Here is a 21,404-nt window from a genome sequence, read left to right as displayed (position 1 = left end):
CTTTTTTTTTTTTTTTTTTTTTTTTTTTTTTTTACAGATCTGCATGATTCACGTACGTCACATTTTCAGGTCGGAAAATCCGGAATTCCGGATTAATCCGGAAAAATCACATCCCTGATTAATATTTAAACATTCTCTATGATAAAAACTGTTTGTAAAAAAAAATATTTTAATAACACGGTTTTGGCGGTTGTAGAGTTATAATGATGGTGTTCAAATACATAACATTAGACTAACGTTAGCCAGCTTATAGTATCTCAGTATGCTAGTATTTATTTGAGATACATTAGGTTTTTTTTATTAATTGAGCAGCAGAAAAATATTCTTTATATTAGTCGTCCAATTAGTCATTAGATTAGTCGACTAATCGATAAAATAATCGCCCAACTAATCGTTTAGTTAATAATCGTTTACCCCAGCCCTAGTGTTATACACACGATCAGACATAGCACCATCTCAAATATACGCTCCTAAATATTGCCACTTTACGTTTGGAGCACTAGGGTTGACAAATGGGGCCAGATAATGAAGAAAAAAGCTTAAAGGCCCACTGAAGTGCCTTGGAACGCGCAGCTTTTCCACTGAAACAGGAAGCTAAGGCGGACATATTGAATGGCACCTCCCCCTTTTCAAATAGCCAATAGCGTTCAGTTTACTTCACAGACTGCAAGGCATACTTGACCGCACCATGGAAGTGAATCTGAGGGCTGATGATACGTTGAATTCAATAGTAGAGGTGGAAATAAATACTAGCCATTTAATTTTTAACCAACGTACAGTTGGAAAACTAAATAAAACTCGAGCGTTTGAGCAACCAAACACACACTCCCAGTCTCCCACCCATATTGCTCCGTGACGCATCAACGGCACGCTTTGGCCAGGTGGTGTTTATAGCATAGGGTGCAGAGCTTTAGATTCTAGAGAGCATTTGATTGGACAGAAGATGTGATGAGAAGCTGAATTCCACAGTGATGTCCTAAAAATCTGCGATTCATTTTGGCGAAAGTGCGTTTTCTTAAATATGATGTGAATTTTGTCATTGTTTTGGAGCACACCAGCTTATTCATCACCTTAAGGCTAACTTATTCATACTATAATTTTGATTTCAGGGGGCCTTTAAACACATTCCTAATACCTGCGTCTCCCATGGAGCTGAAGATGTTATCCGTCACATCCAGGATGCGGTCGGTAGCCTCTCCGTGCCGCCCGATTGGCTGCCCCCCGCTGGCGTACTGTCTGATGTGCTGGAGAAGCTCGTTGAGAGCCTGGGTGACCCCTGTGGCGGCGACGCCCACCTGTTTGAGCAGCTGCTCATCATGGGTCGCCCCCTGGGACGCCTCCACACAGCCCTCCACAGACTTGGCCACCAGCTTCCCAGCCTCTATAAGCTGCTCCTGACACCCGGGGGAGCTGATGGTGGGAGCCACCACCTGTCACACACACATGAAACAGACTCTTGAGCGTCAGGTGAGATCGGCGAGTGTGTGTTTGTGAGAATGAATGGCGTGTGAGCGCTCACCCGTGTGCAGGCCACCAGTTGTGATGTGGATAGGGCGCACTGGGTGGCAGCAGCGATCACTCGGTTCTGCTGAGCCGAATCTTCGGTTTTCTGAGCCACGTTCTTGGCCTTTAACACCAGAGCCGCTGCTGCATTAGCCACAGCCTTCGCCAACTGCATCAGCATGTCCTGCACACACACAACATAAAACATAAAAGTTATACACTCATCATATCATATATATCCAATGAGTTCCAAAAGGTTCTAATGTCACTTGAATTTTGCAATGTGAAAACATGGAAGAAAAGCCATATACACTTCACAAATTCAAGCCTCCATTCACATCAATCAACAGGTCATTTCGTTTGCAATGCCCTCTTTCTATGATCCAATCAATTCTCAGAGGTGTTGATGTGTTTTAAAGCCCTTGATAGGGTACAAAGGGAACATGAATCATGAACTATTTTTCATTGGCAAAATTATTTTATTCTGTTTTATTCTGTTGCATATTGAGTGATTTTACCAATTATGACTAGACGTGAATTCTTAACTTGATTTAGATTATTTTTGATTTGTACTGTTTAAAAAAAAAATGTACCAGACATGTAACCAGAAGACTTCCTATAAACACTAGTGAAAGACAGTAACAGAAATAGACAACTCCAGCTCAACACGGTGTAGATCCTTTACATGCTGGATATGGGGCACTCTCAAAATATTAAAAATAGACATATTCCTTGAGTTCATTATAAAAAAAAGATTTCAAATTAAAAAAGTAACCATGTTTTTTTTTATTTATGCCTGTCAATAAAATAAAGAATGTTATAATGCAATGATTTTAGTCTGATCTGTTCTGAGATGATCAATGCCATCTTAGACAATTCAGCTTCTATGATAATTAAAATAAGATAAAATACTAAAGCAAAGAACAAAACTCAAATTGATGTGTACTAATGTCTCGATGCTATTGAATACTATGCATTACAGAGAGCTGTAGAGTTGTCAGATATAGCACTGGAATCTCTATAAAGGCTTAAAATAACAGGACTAAAGAACTAGCATGTATTGTGCATGTATAGAGGAAGGGCAGAGCTAGAAATGTCCTGTTCAGTTTGACTTCTGCTAAACCTCACGTTTCTTAAATGCGATAAAGTTGTTCTGATAAGCATTCCAACCAAATATGGCCATTAAAACCAGCACAAGACTGTAGTGCAGCTTCCCCTTCAGTTAGTCTGTGTGAAGAGTGATAAGACATTCAGATCACTATAGAGCTGATGGAAGACTTCACTAACCCGGACACTAACTCTGACAGGCATCTGTATGCTAATCGTTCAGGTTCATCTGTATGCTAATGTAATTATAAATATTGACAATATTAGCGTATTGAACATGGATTTCAAAAACGCCCATATTTATGCTAATTTTAAGGTTCCTAACTTTGTTTTGGAGTCTCCTATGATAGGTTTATATTCTTCTAAGGTCAAAAAACACTTTCATTTTCTCATAATATGCATTGCTGCACCACCTTATTTCTCAGAGTCTGAAAATGGTTTGTTCGAAGTTTCAGTCTCCCCTCTTTTCAGCGAGCAAACTCTGCTCTGATTGGTCAGATGACCCAGTCTGTTGTGATTGGTCTAATCTTCTCTGATTGGTCCGATGACTCAGTCTGTAGTGATTGGTCTACTCTGGTCAGACGCCCCAGTCTGTTGTGATTGGTCTACTCTGGTCAGATGACCCAGTCCATTGTGATTGGTCTACTCTGCTCTGATTGTTCAGATGACCCAGTCTGTTGTGATTGGTCTACTCTGCTCTGATTGGCCAGATGACTCAGTCTGTTGTGATTGGTCTACTCTGCTCTGATTGGTCAGATGACCCAGTCTGTTGTGATTGGTCTACTCTGCTCTGATTGGTCAGATGCCCCAGTCTGTTGTGATTGGTTTACTCTTCTCTGATTGGTCAGATGATTCAGTCTGTTGTGATTGGTCTACTCTGCTCTGATTCGTCAGATGACTCTGTTGTGATTGGTCTACTCTGCTCTGATTGGTCAGATGACTCTGTTGTGATTGGTTTACTCTGCTCTGATTTGTCAGATGCCCCAGTCTGTTGTGATTGGTCTACTCTTCTCTGATTGGTCAGATGAGTCTGTTGTGATTGGTCTACTCTTCTCTGATTGTTCAGATGACTCAGTCTGTTGTGATTGGTCTACTCTTCTCTGATTGGTCAGATGACTCAGTCTGTTGTGATTGGTCTACCCTGCTTTGATTCGTCAGATGACTCTGTTGTGATTGGTCTACTCTGCTCTGATTTGTCAGATGATCATTAGCATATCTGAAAATAGTTTTTTTTTTTTTGCAATATCAGGCAGCCTTAATGATAACCATTGCTAGTGGTCTCCATCACTTAAAATGCTCTCAGAAGGGGATGAGCTCTTCGATCTGACTCAAAGCAGTGAGAAAAAAACTACACCAATTCAAAAGGAATTTAAGACATTACTAATGGTTACAGATCTGAATTAAATGATGAAATCTCTCATGCAGAGAAACAGTGCTGTTGATTGATTTTCTGAGAATGACCCGTCACCACACCATGATCCAACACCCTACAATTATGACTATGAGATGTCTATACAACTAACATTATGATCCAGGTCAAACCGTGATCATTGAATCATTGATTTGGTAATGATCACTATATGTCATTACAGACACATTAGTATGATTGGCTGGTGGATATTAATTGTTCTTTCTATGCATTGTTACCAGCATTTGACTATAGCGTGTCCGTCTGGAGTGTGTGAACGCTGCTGTACCTACAGACTGATGAGAACACAGGTTAATGCACTACAGTCACAGTGTGTGTAGCAGCAGGCAGAGTGAGTGAGTGAGTGTGTGTCACACACCTGGAAGTGCTGATCCGAGTCGGACTCTCCGATATGCTGCAGGAGTTCACCGCTGGCCTGACCCACATTACCTGCTGCTTGCAGAAGGATCTGTCGTGGCTGAAGACATCATAACTGTCAATATTACAGCAGTATTTTCTTCAAAAAACTACTAAAATAACTCTTATGGGAAATGTTAAGGAATCTGAATCACCCTTCCCACTCCTACTACTAACAGACCAACGAATGCCCCACATCAGCTACATGCAACATTCCCAATCCCATGTTGTGACAAGATATCGTGAGGTAATACCTCAGCAGTGGCGGGCTGAGCGGTCTTGAGCATTTCAGACACGGCACACGCCAGGTTCCTAGCAGCTCCCAGCAGCTGTTGGCCGTTGCCCCCCTCGTCTTCCATCAGCGCCGCCAGCAGCTTGACACCCTTTGACATCTCCGTCAGGTTGGAGGAGATGGTGGTGACGGCACAGCCCACAGCGGTGTAGTCCGTCTCTGCTGGGTCACCTGAGAGACAAACCATCAAATCACTAAACTTTGTGGGTCGGGACTACTGTCAGGATTTACTGAAGACACTTTACAGTTATTAGTTTGTGGCTGAGCTTTTACTAAGAGATTTACTAAGGTTTGCAGTAGTCATATTTGTGGTGTTTGAAGTGGTGGATTTACATTTTGGATTTGTCTTTTCTCGTTATTTTTAACTGAAGAAATCGTCGCCCACTCAGAGACGCAATAGCGGTGGAGCTATCCAGTTGCATCTGTTCTCGAGTCAACAACTCACTGATTCAAATGATCCGGTCAAAGCGAGTCTCCAGTTTACAATTCACTGAATTCAACAGACTATCAAGATGAGCCAAGAACAGGAGATCCTCTGACATTGATTTTACATGAGAAACGTGCGTTACGAATGCCGAATTTTAGGATTTAATATTTAGGCTAGGTCACAAAGGTAGGTCAGTTTTTTGTGAACTAAATCTGCTGTAAAAGGGCTGTCTTGCTGTTCAAGATCACTGTATGAAATGCTTGAATGTGTACAAGGGTTTTTAGGTAAAAATTAAACATATTGTTAAAACAACGCAAATTAATCCCATGCATCTTCCCCGCTGTCGTAGCGCTTTAAAATGATGTTAAACTGGTATGACTGCTTAGCATTCTTATAATGTTGACACCTTGTGACATCTGTTTATATATTGTATGTTTATATTTGTTTTTCCTCATTTCTATATACTATTTACAGAAGTATATTTTGTTATTTTCACTTATGTGCACATTTGAATTATAAATAATTATCAGTAGCAGTTATCAGTGCATGGCAAGTTTTTGTAATAAAATAAAATGTTTTCTTACAGATCAATAGATATTAAGTTTCTGCATAATCTTCCTTATTGACTAGTGCTGGCTACTTGACAATTTATAATTCATAATGATGTCAGACTGAGCTGTATCCTATCCTATTAAAGCTCTCTGTGTGTCTAGTATATTATACATCCCCCACATTCATCACTAAGTACTTCTTACTTTTAACAAGAACTTTTGTACTTTTACTTTTAAGTAAATGCGTGACATGATGCACATAACTGCTAGGAGGAACCGAAGAGAACAGAGAGCACAAGAAGGGAGAGAATTTCCTCCACTCGTATTCATTAACATGGAATGATATTATCTGAACTCTAATTTGCCCTGTTTAGTAAGTGGTCTTTTGATCCCCAACTGACGAAGATAAAGGCATGCTGAAACAGGCAGAATGGCTTGTGTTACTGTGAGTGTGTCACCTGCAGTCAGATTGACCATGGAGGCAGTTCCCGCAGTGATGGCGTCCACCTGAGAGTGAATCTCATGTTTGGACTCATCCATTTTGTTCTTCCTCCATGCTTGAGATGCCTAAATGTTAGAGAGAGAATATTTAAAACATATACAAAGCATATGCATGCATCACTTTACAGCAACATCATACACGTTATGTGCAATACATCTTCGCATTCAGACTTGGATTGGCCCAAAGCTTTTGTACATTTCTTTCTTATAATTCATTTAGCTCATATTTTTAATTTCACTTTCTGCATATACGTAATTTTTATTTTCCGTTTTAATTTTTTTTGTGGTCAGCCACGCACCATTTAATACGAACCTCTCAAACATCTTTCCAAAACCCTGCAGATGTTTCCAGCTGCTCAAGCTGGACTCTAATTGCCCACCACTGGCATAGAACGATTTCAGTCCAGAATCAAAGTAAAAATCTGAAGTATTTTAACCTCCAGACTAAGCAAAAAACAAGAGTCAAAAATGCTATTCTTTTGATTTTGAGCATTTAATTGGTAAATGCTTGTCTAGTTGATATCATAATAAGATACGTGTCTACTGGTGCAGAGTGAGCGGGCCTTTTCAATTCATTCCTATATACGCCAAGCTTCACACTCCCGCTGTGAATTGTGGGATTCACAACAGCTTTGAGAATGAGTGGAGCTCGTCCAACAAATGAGAAATACTCAACTTTATGCAGATGCCGGGTGAAAAATACAAAATGGCAGAGAATAGTTTGTCTGTCATGAGCATTTAAAAAAAGATTCAGCTTGATTTAGTGCACAAGTCATATTGTTTCCTTATAGACCATTTCAAAAGATGTAAACAACACTGGTCCAGAAGCACTTCCTGTTTCAGTTTTTTAACACTACATAAAAGCTGGGATAAAATACAACCAACAGAACATTTAAAATTGAATCAAAAAGTTAAACAAACATCTTTAAGATGTTTTCTTTACATGTGAAATAAAGAAAACAGTTACAAACTGAAACGGGAAGTGTTTCTGGACCAGTGTTGTTTACATCTTGTGAAATGGTCTATTACTGTTTCATTCTGATTCAAGTTTAGACTATTTTTGACTAGACTGGCTGGATTAATGTTTTTAAAGTAAATACCCCGGGTCAAATTTAACCCGAAAACACAAACATTTTTAAGTTCCATAAAAATATACAAATAATATATAATTTTTTTTAACCTTTTTTTTTTATTTTTATCGTTTTTACGTTTCACCGGGGTCAAAAAAAGCCTGAAGCACACACCACTGCAAAATGAAAAAGTAATTGAGACATTTAAAATAAATATTCCTATGAATAATGCATCTCACCGCATCTGTGCCCAGTGGAGGCAAGGCATCAAACTCATCAAGAGACGCCTGAACTGCCTGCACCGCCTGCATGCTGGAGTTAATGGTGCCAGTCAAAGCCTGCTGAGCTGATGTCTGCAACAGAAACAGAAAACACACACCTCACCGAACAGCCCAAACCAACATCACACAGACAAGACAGGAAGAGTAATGACAACAATAAGCCTTCAGAACAGAGTCGCTCCTGAAATACTTTTGTTTGGTTTAAAGGTGTTATTGTGCATGTGTATATCTGACCAGAGGGGGCATGTGTCCTCTGTGCATCTGCCCGCTGGTGATGTGCTGTTTGGCCTGAGGCATGGAGCCCATCTGGAAGCTCTCTGGACCCCCGGCCCCAGAGCGGATGATGGCGGGCAGAGCGACAGAGCCCGTCTCCACCTTCCCCACCTTATTGAACTGCTGCTGGAGAACTGTGGACCTGAAGCAGAATACAATCAGACCTAATGCCACAACTGAGACTTATAACAGGGAAACAGCTCCTGTGTTTTTGTGACGTGACTCACTGCACCACCAAACAACACCCCAATTAACTATCAAAGAGGCTCACTTTTTGGGAGACACTGAATCCTCCAACATGGTTGATTCTTCATCGCCCTCCAGGCCGAAGTGATCTTTGCTCTTTTTCTGCAGATAAAGAGGTTTTCAGTGAATTGAGGAAGAGAAGGACCTGAATGAAGCACTGTTTCCAGAGGAGATTGTGTCTTTCTCTAGAATGGTCAAACATCAAGGTTTGTTGAGAAATTCCTCATAACAGAGAACCAGCGGAAGCGGTTTCACATGGACACGATACATGCCCGTGAAAAATAAGACTGATATGATAAGAAAAAAAAACTGTTTATTAACTGTATTCCTCCAAAACGTACAACAATTGTTGTAAACACCTAATTCAGACTACTCCAGAGATTTGTCTTGTGAGTCTAATAAATATGTGAAATCACAGATGAGTTGTCAGGCATCTCATGATATTTTAACATTGATCATGGCATATTACCTTTTTGAGAATGATGTCAATGTAACCAGCAATAAGTTGTGCGATCTGTTCTCCTTCAGTGGTCTGAACAGAATAGTAACCATCCTGATAGTCTCCAAAGTCCTGAAGAAGAAAGACATGAAACTCAGAAGGGCAACAAAAAAACATAAATCACAGTGTAAATAAGACATCAAACTTTAAAACCCGTCACAGAAGTGTGGATGATTGAATCTTGCAGAAGTGCATGCTGGGAATCAGTCCTCCCTTATTTTGCATTGCTATTATTGTTATAATGTGCATTCATTCATTAGGCTGAATAAAATGAGCAAATATCATCTCAGGTTTAGTTGAACACTTAATATTTATGATGAAATTACAAAGCAGTCACAGAATAGATCAAAAAAGAAAGAAAATAGTACAGTATTGAGTTTGTCTGAGTATGCCATTACAAAGAGCTGGAGGACAGAGGAAACAGTTGAGTAATTATTGAATCGATCTGGCTTTAACATGATCAAGTCGTCGAGTCTAAATCCTGAATTACTGCTGCGCTCTATGCATTAACATCAGGTCAAAAACACATCTCTCTTCCCTCTTCATGGAGCCAGCGTTCTGCACTGCTTCAGCTTTACAGCTCATTACATCAAACAGGAACTAATTCAAGGTATCATTGAGCATCACGTTTTCCAAAGGGGACGGCAGGGGTTTGCAAGTTGATTAAAACCAAATACTGAATTAAAAGCACAAAAATGTTACATTAAAACACATAAATCATTTTAAAACTAAACAGGTCATGTGTTTACCTGAAATCGCAGAAAGGGAACACGTTAAATATTGAAAAATTAACTTTATGGGGCTGGTCACAACAAGAAAACATGCAATTACATCAATTTTATGCAGCTGTGTATTCTTTTATATCAGGGTTCCCCAAACTCGGTTCTGGAGGGCCACTGTCCCTGCAGAGTTTAGCTCCCCAACCCTGATCAAACACACCTGAGCCAGCTAATCAAGGTCTTCAGGATCAGTAGAAACGCACAGGTAGGTGTGTTTGATCAGGGTTAGAGCTAAACTCTGCAGGGACAGTGGCCCTCCAAGACCGAGTTTGGGGAACCCTGTTTTATATAAAAACAGTAGCCCCCGATTTCACAGACCAGGCTTAAAGGGTTAGTTCACCCAAAAATGAAAATTAAGTCATTAATTACTCACCCCCATGCTGTTCCAACCCCGTAAGACCTTCGTTCATCTTCGGAACATAAATAAAGATATTTTTGATTGAATCTGAGAGCTGGATCACTCTTCCATTGGCTTCCTAAGGGACTAGCTCTTGACGGCCCAGAAAGTCATTAAAGAAAATGTTTAAATGTTCCATGTGCCTACAGCGGCTCAATTATAAGTTTATCAAGCGACTAGAATACTTTTTGTGCGAAAAAAACATAAATAACGGCTTTATTCCACTATTTCATTACTTCCTTATGGGCGCATGCGCGAGAACTGAGACGAGGACGTTCTCATTTGACCACTTCTTGTTACTGGCTGCTCACCGCTTAGGAGTTTTACCGCCCCCTACCGTATAAGATGATGATAAGGCACACTGTCGTTTTTTGAGAAGATTAAAGGCTTTTAAGTGCACCTTGTAGTGCGGAAAATACGCTAATTGAAAAGCGTATGTACAGCGCGCATCTTCCTCTGCTTATAAACAGAAAGTTTTGCGCTTCCAGCTATATCAGCACATCATCTTATACGGTAGGGGGGGGTAATACTCCTAAGCGGTGAGCAGCCGGTAACAAGAAGTAGTCGAAGGAGATCGTCCTCGTCTCAGTTCTCGCGCATGCGCCCATAAGGAAGTAATGGAATAGTCGAATAAAGCCGTTATTTATGTTTTTTTCGCACAAAAAGTAGTCTCGTCGCTTGATAAACTTATAATTGAGCCACTGTAGGCACATGGAATATTTAAACCTTTTCTTTAATGACTTTATGGGCCGTCAAGAGCCAGTCCCTTAGGAAGCCAATGGAAGAGTGATCCAGCTCTCAGATTCAATCAAAAATATCTTTATTTGTGTTCCGAAGATGAATGAAGGTCTTACGGGGTTGGAACAGCATGGGGGTGAGTAATTAATGACTTAATTTTCATTTTTGGGTGAACAAACCCTTTAAAGGGGCACTTGGCAACTCTAGTCAGTTCTTCGCTGATTTCACTTTTGTTGTGGCATGTGTTCTCATCAGCACCCCCTACAGCTGTGGGGTGTATATTTCACAACACTAACTATGTTTACATGCAGCCAATAACCCGTTCAAAACCGGGATATTAGCAATAACCCGGTCGCGAACGGCCATGTAAACACCGGCAAAAACGCGAATAGGCTCATAACCCGGATTTTAAAAACCGGGATGTTATACCAGGGGTAACCCTTTTCTAACTCGAATTTTTGGTCATGTAAACGCGTATCAGCATATCCCCATATGGATTGGTGTTCTGCGCATGTTCTATTCGCAAGGAATCTTGGTCTTTTGAGTAGAGAAAATTCTCGGCGCATACAAAAAACCGCGTGCAGTATACCGGAAGTAAACATGGCGAGACACAGCACAGCACAATTTTGGAGCGAGGTCAGTAACGTGACCAGCATCAAAGCGCAAACAAAGACGATCGCTATCTGCCCCGAACTATTCATTATCCGTGTGCTGCTGTTGTTGTTGTCTTTGAATACAGGAAGAAGAATTGGAAATGACGCATATTGCGTCTTAAGGTTGTCCGTACGTCTAGACGCTAACAGCGCTTCGCCGTTTACATCGGAATATTGCAATTCCATGTATACAGAAGAAACTCTCTCTGCTCACGCATGGAAACGGGTTATTCCTAATGTTTCAGAAACCCGAATAGTGACCTTAACCCGACCATAACCCAAAAATTGGCTTCATGTAAACGTAGTCATTGTCATAAAGAAACTCACTTGCGGCGCCTTCCTCCCGCTTTCTACCGCTGCTCATGTGCATGTGTTATTATCGGAGCCGGTCAACTCTATCTTGTGGAGCTGTGTATACCAAGTGGGTAATACATCATACACCGTATCATAGAATTATGTCAAATTGCCATAAAGCAATTTGTGTTTCTCGCTCGTTCTCACTTCTCACGAGACTTCTATTTCCAACTGACCGGGACATTAGTCCTCATGTTGCAAGGTAGGTTTTCTGCCTGGAAACGCTGGGGGGAGCGAGGAAAGCCACTATTCTCTACAGAACAGGTTATTGAACCATTCAAGTGATTTCTAAATGGTTTTATTAAGTTGAAATAGTTGCCAAGTGCCCCCTTTAAGCCTAGTCCTGGACTAAAATGCATGTTTGAGCTGTATTAACTGAAAGCATATCTTAAAATATTGCCATTGTTTTGTCTCAAGATGCACATCAGTGATGTTTTTTAAGGCACTTTTAAAAGCTACTTAAATGTCCTAATCGAACTATGGCCTAAATCCTGGCTTAATCTGAAACCGGGCAAGCACAAATATAAAGCCAAACTAGGGAACTGTATACTGTAGTTCCTGTCCTTTTTGTTATCTGTTTTCTAGCTATCCTTTGTGCAGAGTGTGCTGTCCTGTAATAGTTTTGTGATGTTTCCAGTGAATAGTTCAAATTACTTTATTACTTTATGTTCCTACCTTATGATTCAAATCACTGTCGACAAGAGGTTTGATTCACATGTCATGAAATATTTTTGGCTCTGACATCAAGGGCACAATTACACAAGAAACTCTTATAATTAAGTTTATGATGCAAGTTACACTTCATTTATGAACACTGAAGGCTGTTTCTTAGAAGCAGTTTTTTTTCTACTGTCAAAAAACAGATCATAGACTTCACTCTCTAAACAAGGGATTCACAAACTTTTTTGTCGGCCAAAGCCATTGCAGTACCTTCTGGAATTTTAAGAGAATAAGGGCCAGATTAAAACAGGGCAATATAGCATGAAATCTCAATCCCAAAAGTTCTACTGACGACTCGCAAAATAAACGCAGACGGATCATTTCCATAATGACCAACGCTAGTTTAAGACGTGCTTTTTTTGGGTGGTAAATAATGGCGCAAACACCAGTAAATTCACTAGCGCAAACCTTGGTAAATCCCCTAGCATGATTCATTTAAATAGTCTCCTCTCATAAATTTTGCGTCTGAAAGGGAAACTCCTACAAATGCTTATGCAACAAGTTCAGCCACGAAAATAACCCTGTCCACTCCTTATTAGCGCTAAACGGTAAATCTTGACAGTAGTTTAACGCCAAAAGAGGGTTTGCACTGGTCGAAGCGGTTAGTAAATCTGGCCCAAATGCTCTTCGAGAAAACATCACATGATGTCACACTTTCACAGAATGGACATACGAGCCCGTTCTCATCCCAAAGCGCCATATAGGACGCTTTTGCAAAAGCGTAAATATCCAACGCACATGGCACCCTTTAACGTGAAATGAGACGCAGATATATTTGGGCAGAAGGCGCCCCCTAGTGGTCTAACCCTTACCCTACACCATACCTAAACTTAACCATAACCGAAGCGTCTCATTAGACGTTAAAGGGTGCCATGTGCGTTGGATATTTACGCTTTTGCAAAAGCGTTGTATATGGCGCTTTGGGATGAGAATGTGTTGGACATACATGATGAAATATTAAAAAATATCTTCATTTGTGTTCCAAAGATGAATAAAAGTCTTGAACGATGAGTTTGGAACGACATGAGGCTGTAAATGATGACAGAATTATCATTTTTGGGTGAACTAACTTTTTAATTATTACAATCTGACCCTAAAGAGACTGAAGAAATCACAAAGAGAACACCACAGAAAGCGTGTGTGTGTGTGTGTGTGTGTGTGTGTGAGTATGTGTGTGTAAGGAGTGTGTTGGTACCAGGGTGAAGCTCTTGGGAGAAGCTGCCCAGCGTTTGATGTTGGTCAGACTCCACTCCTGTATCACCTCTTTGGACTTCTCATCCACTCTCATCACACACTCTTTAGTGATGCCCAACAAACGTGGCACAAGTTTATTCTTTCCTTTCATTTTTTCCTGTAAATGAACAGACGTTGCCATTAGCACAAGGAGGCAGGACTACACTGTGCCAGTTAATCATATTAGAGTTCAAACATCGAGAGAGTTTGTTACCTTGACTAAGAAGAAGGACACTCCGTACGTTTTCAGAGATCTGGCTAGTTTGACGTAGCTGACTTTGGCTTCAATCTCGGTCATGTTTTGGCAGTTTTTGTGTGCCTTAAAGAGAAGGGTTTATCATGACAATTTAATTCAATTTCACTTCACTTAACAATTCATTTTATAGACCTCTACAGACACAGGCTAAAAAGACTACACAAAACGGGGTAAATATATTTTTTGAGCAGTATGTTTTAAGCCCAGTGCTATACGTCACATATGCTGGGCAGATGAAAGGAAGATTCTCATACAAGCATCTAGGAATTATTGGATTGAATAAACTGTGCAGGCCAAGAATGGACCGACGGTCGTCTTCATTTATATTGCTGTTGCCAGACTGGGAATAGAAAAACTGCTGGTGGAGCCCCTAAAATTTACATATAGCACATAGTTCTACACCTAACATGGGTATGAAAAACAGGGCCCATAATGCATCAGACATAACCTGCATAACCATACCTGGAAGATCCTTTTCTCGCCCTTGTTCTTGACGTACTCTTTTGGCAAGAATTCTTTCACACTGGATGAGACAGATAGAAAGCAAGAATTACCTAATGATTTTGGAGAATTAGAGCAGTTTGGACAAGTGAATTTAGCAGGTTGTGCTGGCAAGTGAACAGGGCTGTCAATGTTTTTATTTATGTGATTAAATGCAAATTACAGTGAACATCCTTTAACAAGTGTTTGTTTTGACAGATATTTTACTACGCATTCTGATTCTGCCATTCTTGATTTTAATATTTTCAACAATTTCCATTCTTGACTGATCTTTTTTTTTTATTTGTATAATTTTGGCAACAGATGAAGTGTTTAAATGAGTCGCTGTAATCAGCCAATTTGACTGATTTTGAGGTGATTTTTATAAAATTTAGTTTGATCACTTCGCAGTGTTTTAAAAGATTAGTCATCAACATTTAATGTTTTTACTTTTCCAATACAAGATGATAAACTTTAAGGCTTTTGTTTTGAGTTTATATGTAATTAATCATCACCGAAGCTCAACAAGTGAAAGAGTGTCATAGAGACTGCTAATCTCGTCAATGAAGTCACTGATGAAAATGTTAATGAAGACTAGATGAAAAATAGAGGCACCATGGCCACCATGTTTAGGAGAATATGATGAGGGAAAAGTAACACTGCTAGCAATTGGTGATGTAATAACCATGATTTTAGAGGAAGAATAATGTAGAAAGAATTTATGCAAATATTTCAAATCATAGTATGTTGAAAATCAACCCCTTGTGCTGAACGAGCTCCGCATTGGAGCACTGCTTTTGATTTTGCTATGGTATCCGGGGCCCTGGTGCAGGTTGTTGCTGTGGGCCCTTGTAAGGATAAATAAAAATGTGAAGCGCTCACTCAAGGAATCCAGGCTTGTGTTTAGACTCATTGTGGTCTCCAAACTGGATCTGGCACTGGTATCCGGCAAACTCACAGGCCTTATCAAAGGAGACGGGATGGGAGCCGTTCAAGATGTCATCACGGGCCTGGAATACAAAAAAAAATAACATTGTACAAAAGTGCAACTGAATCTGAACAAAATTAGCAACAACCTGATATAGCGAACCAGGCAGTGTGTGAAACATTTTTTAGTATTTTGTCAGTCCACAGTGAAAGCAGAAAATATGCACGACGCAGCACCATACAATCAGACCATATTTGATGTTTAACATACATTTAGCAGGATTTTAGACTTATGACATTTCATTGTGAATGAGGGTTTCCCCTCTATAATGCCACAGAAACATTGACAGAACGTCCTGCCACTGAGGATAAAAACCATGCAACACATCTGCAAACAAGCTTACCCAACTCAGAAATTTGACAAATGTGAGATTTGATAAACTCCCCAGCACGTTGTAGAGATATCATTGAGTTACAGATGCACAGGGACATGATTATGATGTAAAGGTGGCATTCTGTGGCCCTTACCTGCACATAGAGCAGGTTGAGCTGTACAGGGTCCCTGGAGTCCACATTCTGGTCCGAGTAGAAGAACTTTCTCCTGAGGAGCAGCATCTCAAACTCCTCGACACCCTGCTCTCGCAGCGTACGCCCATGATCCAACCAATTCACTGAATACGTGTTAAAATACAATTCTGACATCAGCAAATTCAACTGGATTCCAAATGCACACCTGAATTTCTTTACAAAACTAAAAGTTGAATTATATTTTTTAATGGATTACATGGAGTATACAGTGAAGAAAAGCAGGAAACAGGAATCCAATGATGTGAGAATATACATTTGGTAACTACAAAACTCCCATGATCCTGTTTGTTTTATGTTATTGTTTTGAAAGCTTTCCTTTTACACTACAACGGTAATAAAGAATAATGAACAGGTGTGTACAAACATTTGACAGGTATAGTGTATAGTCAACAAGTTAATAATATGTGTCATCTACTATATGAATGTAATATGTACTGTACTGATGACCTTCTAAACTAGCAAACAACATAAACCAATATTTGTTTTATTCATGGTGAGCAGAATGAGACATACGCTCATCATCTGTGTGAAGTTTCTGTTTGAGTTTCTCCATTTTCTTCTCATCCCTCAGGAGGGTCTTGTCTTTTTTCAGTGTTCCCATGGTCTCTTCCTTCTTTTCCTCTCCCACGTCACGTACCAGTGAGTACTCGTCATAGTTTGTGATGCCTGAGAAATCAGAAGTGTTTTACTACCTCAGTGTATTCAAACTGTTTCTCAACGGTCATATTAGTACAATTAAACCTCTAAAGACCATTTTTACCTACAATAATCATTGTCCTGCATGACATTTACAGTAGATATAGTCTTAGGAAACTCTTGGTGTGTATTCAAGACTAACAGTGTGTTTCCACAAAAAATGCAGTGCAGTCACAAAGTTATTTATAGTTAGTATAATGTCTAAAGTGGACCATGGAAATTAAGTGTAACCCTGGTTTATATTAAACATAGCTATAGCAGGTCTTACCAGGTCAGCTGGATTAGCTTGATGTGCTCACTGAATGCCCTTTAACACTGGGGTACCACAGGGTTCAGTGATCAGACCGCTATTTTTCTCTATCTACACTGGATACCAGGATAATCATCCAAGTCACACGGGCCTTGTCATTACTTGGTATTAAGATGTGTTTTGGTCATCAAATTACAAGCGATCAGTGTTAAATACAGTTGGAAATGGGGTCTAAAACATTTTGTGAACAGAATAGTTTGTCTAAGGCTGTGACAGTGAAAGAAAAAAAAATGTAATGATTATTTGAGCAATTCCATCAAAAAAACAACACAATAAAGCCTGTAAATCATTGAAATAAATACATATCAGTAAATAATGGTAACTTAAATAATATAATAAAATTAAATTTATTTTTTTTTAACTTTCGTTTTATATTTACTGCGCTTTGAGAGGGATCAAGCATGTGGGACACGGGCAGGAAAGAGACCATCAATCTCTTTTCTGATATCTTCAGGTTTTCTACTTGTTGTAAGTATGAAGAGCGAATTTTATTTTAAGGCATTAAGGCATTTAAGGCATTTAGGCTATGTTTGATTTTGTGCTGCTAGAGAAATCAAAACAGCGTGTGTGAAACGCGCTTTACAAATAAACTTGACATGCCTTACCATGTCAAATAACAAGCACAAACTGTGTTAAAAATAATTTGCCATGCAAGTAAAATGTGGGCTTATCTATCCAACAGCTTTTTTCTACTTTACCACAATAAATTATACGAATATAATAAGCTTAATTAAAATCGAACCAAGGAAGAAACATTTATAATCCCCTTCGAAAATAGGTGGGACATGAGTGATGATTTGAGAAAAGAAACAAGAGATTCCATGCAGGAGATTTTTTAATATTCGATTAGTTGTTTTAATTATAGAATATCAAACAGGTTGTGTGATTACTCTCTAAAATAAAATGTTTTCGGTGCTGATGCGTTGTAACCAGAGGGTGATGCTGCCAATAATGCACATAAAAGCTGTCACAAAGAACCGGCAAAAGTAAAAATGATGAATATGTCAAATATAGCAAGGAGACATTTTAATCGTTTATTAATAAACTAGTGTTTTCTGTGTCAGTGTCGGCTGCAAAGATTAAGTTGACAATACCGACTCGTCATCTTCACAGAGATGAACGTACCTATTCGCAGAGAGAAATGCACATTTCATACCAATTTGCCTACATAAGCAAAGAATAGGCTAGTCTGTTTCTTTTTGTTTTGATGAAGACAATTCAAGCTTTCTATATGGAATATTGTTTAATTTGCTGATAATCGGATGACCAGATCGCAAACCAGTATTCAAAGCTGACAAAGCTTAAATTTATGGGCTCACGCAAAACTCTCTCATACATCATGAATCCAAATGTTTCCATGGCTGCGATGTAACATTTAATTGCTAACTTTTTGTAAACAAAGCTTTGTGCTTCACTCATGTCATAAAATTAATGTAAAAGAGCATTCGCATATAAAAAATGTGTTTTGGCGGACCACCGCCGGTGCTACTCAGCCACCACGTGGTGCGGTTGTCAAGTTTACCGGCACAGCCCTAAGCTTGCCAAGTGTTTGGGACCACACTGCATTTTCAATGTGTCTGTTAAGGAGCATCAAAATAAAGTGTTAGCAGATATTAGGCAGAGAGTCTACTAATACTCTAATAACTGCTGATTGACATATAGTAGCAAAGTTACTTATAGTCAGTGGACCATCAGAATAATGTGTCACCAAAAGCAGGAAAGCTCTGGCCTAAAAATAACTAAAAAGCAGTCAGATTAGAGTTCATTTTTAGGACTGGTTTGTCATATGGGCATAAACTTACCTATTCTGGCACAGATGGTCATTAACATGTCACTGACAATTTTTGAGTCATCCACCATAACTGTTTTCACAGTCCCATCCAACATGCGGATCTTCAGGGGTCTCTGTTTCTTTTTGTACTCCAGAGTGTCCTGAAGAAAACATGTTCTTATGAAATATCCTTTATATCAAATCCAGCATATTATCTACACAAGTGTTATTCATCTCTTAGATAAGGGTCAATTTTGAATGACTATGATTAATTATTTGACAGATGTTTATGTAATTTAAAATGACATTTTATCAGTCAGTATGTACTGATAAAAAAGCTTGCTGTTGCAAGAGCAATGTTACAGTCACCAGTTACAGGTACTTAAAATAGCATGGACTGATTTAAAAAAAAAAATCAAATCAGTCCCATTGCATTATGTAATCATCCCCCATGAATACCACAACTTTAATTTTTATTTATTTTTTTCACTCATTTGTAATTTCTAGACAAAAAACATTTAACTTAAAGAGATTCCACTCACACTGAACAATTTAAAGTTGATGAAATATTCTACACTCACCCCGTTTCTCAGCATGTAGTAGTCCAGAGCTTTGCCTGCTTCCAGCCAGATGCCCTTTTTTGGGTCTTCATCCGACAGGAACAGGCCATAGTCACTGGCTGCAAATAGACAGTAGCGATAGTGTGTGGTCAAGAACGTCAAGATCAGAGGGTGCATTATTAACTGGCCATTTTCTGAATCATTCCTAACGCACTTCCTTTTTCTGACACAACATCAGAACGTCAGATGCAAAGTGGAATAAAAAATAAAACAAGATTGTGTCATGTGCGGAAAACTGCAAAAGATGCGAGATGCGAGTGCAACGGCTAAAGATGTGTGTCTGTTTGTGTTCACACAGAGAAACAATGGAAAAGCAGCGCAGTGGAATGCAAAAACATGTTCTGTGTGAAGGCATCCATAGGCCGTGTGTCCGCCAAAGCGTTTTTAGCTAGCTGAAAACGCCAGACACTCTGCTGAAGACGCCGTGCTTTGGGCGCTGGAGAACGTTTTGGCAGCACAGCGTTTTTTCCGGTGAGAAATAATTTGTAAAAATAATCAGATAATTTGTTTCATACAAAAAATTATTTTTCATCAATTTCGTTTGGTTAGCTCTGCTGGTTGATGTTGTACAGAAAATGTTGTGACAGTTGGTCGGTGTGGTATTAGTCCCGCCCCTCTTCCACTGTGATTGGACGGCTGGGTAAAAAGTGACAGTGATGAGCGCTGCATTTTATCCAAAGTTGAACATTTTTCAACTCCCGGCGACCAGTAAAAATGCTGGGCGCTCGGCACTTCAGCGTGAAAAAATAAAAATAAAAAATACGCTCAGCGCCTCATTACGCTCAAGGCGTTTAAAAAAACACGGCGCTCCCATTGAAAACATATGCTAGGCGCGTAGAAAAACGCTTTGGTGGACACACAGCCTTATGGTTGTTTTTTGTCCCTTTATGGAAGTTGACAGTATAAATCATCATCAACTTCTTTTGTGAACAAGAAAAGCTTGGAAATTCTCCTTACGTCTTACACCGAATAAAGATTTTATTAGGGCCTAGGAATGATGACATGAGGGGGAGTAAATGCTGACAAAACTGTTTGCTTTAAGTTTAAAGAATAACCAGAAAAATGCATGTCAGTTGAAACACATCGAAGAAGCATTTCGAGACACATGTCCAAACTCATGAGAGGAATGTAATATGTACTCTTGAAAAATTGCAAAATTGCAGCTTATCTCAGCTCTGTGCAAGTTCCTTTGTGCACACTGCGGTAGTCAATCAAACGGCCAGCCAAACTAAATTAAATAAATAATAACATTTATTAGAATAAATATATCATTAAATGCTACAACTCTTTGGTGGTTTAACTTGATGAATTTTGGACCATTCCACTTACAAAAAGTAGGGCTCAATGTTCATATTTTATTACTGTTTTAGTGCTGTTTACTTGTCTTTTTTTTCATAATATTTGAACTAGTTGTTTTTACTGTGGTATTGAAATTGGAGTTGAGGCTCTTGGAAAAAACTTCAAACTGGACATTGACTGTGTTACAAGTTTCAACCACTTGAGACACCGTTTAGATTTCAAAAACATTTAGAATTTTTGCCCTCAAGGGATTGTCAACTCAGTTTATGTAAACTATAGAGACTATAATGGCGCATTCACACGGGATAAGCGAAGCCTGTGATTTTACTCGAATTTACCGACTTATCTCGTGGATATGATGAAATGTCTTGTCGTTATTCAATGTGCGGCGGCTCGCTGACAGCAACAGCTGGCTGTTTTGAATGAGACGACCCGCTTACATGTGAACGGGGAGCGCTTTATGAACATTCTGTGACGCACGAGCGCGCCGGGGACAGTGTGTCTGTTCGTGTGCGCCTGTTTAGAGTGAGCGCTGGTGAGCGGACACGTTACTTACACACATAACCTAATTTATACGAGGTTGAACCAGTTGAACTGGCCGTGTGACAGAGCGGGCATAGGATGGACACGAGCGCAAGTTCGCGGGCGAATTTAATAACGCGGAGCATTGTTAACCAATTGATCCATATATAAGGCGCTCCGGATTATAAGGCGCACTGTCGTTTTTTTGAGAAAATTAAAGGCTTTTAAGTGCGCCTTATAGCGCGGAAAATATGACCCCGCACCCAAAATACTATCAAAACACTCCAACTCAGCCTCTATTCTTCGCAAAAGAAGGATAAAAAGGCACAGATGAAACAAAAACCTTGAAAAGATGATATACGATCCGGCCAAATCACAGAGATGTCGATTTGCACGGGACTAATATTATCACAGGACCTCGATGTTCGGCGAAATATAGTAGGTAATTTGCGAGGGAATTTTTACTTTACAAATTACAGACATGGC

The 21,404-nt window shown here is 39.5% G+C and overlaps 1 protein-coding gene across 2 annotated transcripts in view; it reads right to left on the bottom strand.

Moving 5' to 3' along the window:
• tln1 (talin 1) overlaps positions 1-21,404 on the bottom strand; it is a 113,103-nt gene that overhangs the window by 54,255 nt on the left and 37,444 nt on the right. The window contains exons 3-20 of one of the 2 annotated variants that reach the window (XM_089126421.1): positions 19,059-19,156; positions 18,509-18,638; positions 16,214-16,366; positions 15,641-15,783; positions 15,068-15,195; positions 14,168-14,228; positions 13,664-13,768; positions 13,412-13,567; positions 8,546-8,647; positions 8,102-8,178; positions 7,792-7,972; positions 7,516-7,629; positions 6,164-6,272; positions 4,690-4,898; positions 4,398-4,496; positions 4,258-4,314; positions 1,520-1,687; positions 1,136-1,430 (exon numbers count right to left, since the gene is read on the bottom strand). In XM_089126421.1, the coding sequence (XP_088982547.1) occupies positions 1,136-1,430; positions 1,520-1,687; positions 4,258-4,314; positions 4,398-4,496; positions 4,690-4,898; positions 6,164-6,272; positions 7,516-7,629; positions 7,792-7,972; positions 8,102-8,178; positions 8,546-8,647; positions 13,412-13,567; positions 13,664-13,768; positions 14,168-14,228; positions 15,068-15,195; positions 15,641-15,783; positions 16,214-16,366; positions 18,509-18,638; positions 19,059-19,156 (2,385 nt within the window). The remainder of the gene's footprint in view (positions 1-1,135; positions 1,431-1,519; positions 1,688-4,257; positions 4,315-4,397; positions 4,497-4,689; positions 4,899-6,163; positions 6,273-7,515; positions 7,630-7,791; positions 7,973-8,101; positions 8,179-8,545; positions 8,648-13,411; positions 13,568-13,663; positions 13,769-14,167; positions 14,229-15,067; positions 15,196-15,640; positions 15,784-16,213; positions 16,367-18,508; positions 18,639-19,058; positions 19,157-21,404) is intronic. The other variant, XM_039677036.2, reaches the window with a different exon arrangement.

The sequence above is a fragment of the Pimephales promelas genome, chromosome 23 (assembly GCF_988280905.1).
Source record: "Pimephales promelas chromosome 23, fPimPro1.hap1.1, whole genome shotgun sequence".
In the NCBI taxonomy this organism is placed as follows: domain Eukaryota; kingdom Metazoa; phylum Chordata; class Actinopteri; order Cypriniformes; family Leuciscidae; genus Pimephales; species Pimephales promelas.
Note: the sequence above shows the minus strand (reverse complement) of the source record. Positions and strands in the feature narration are given on the sequence as shown.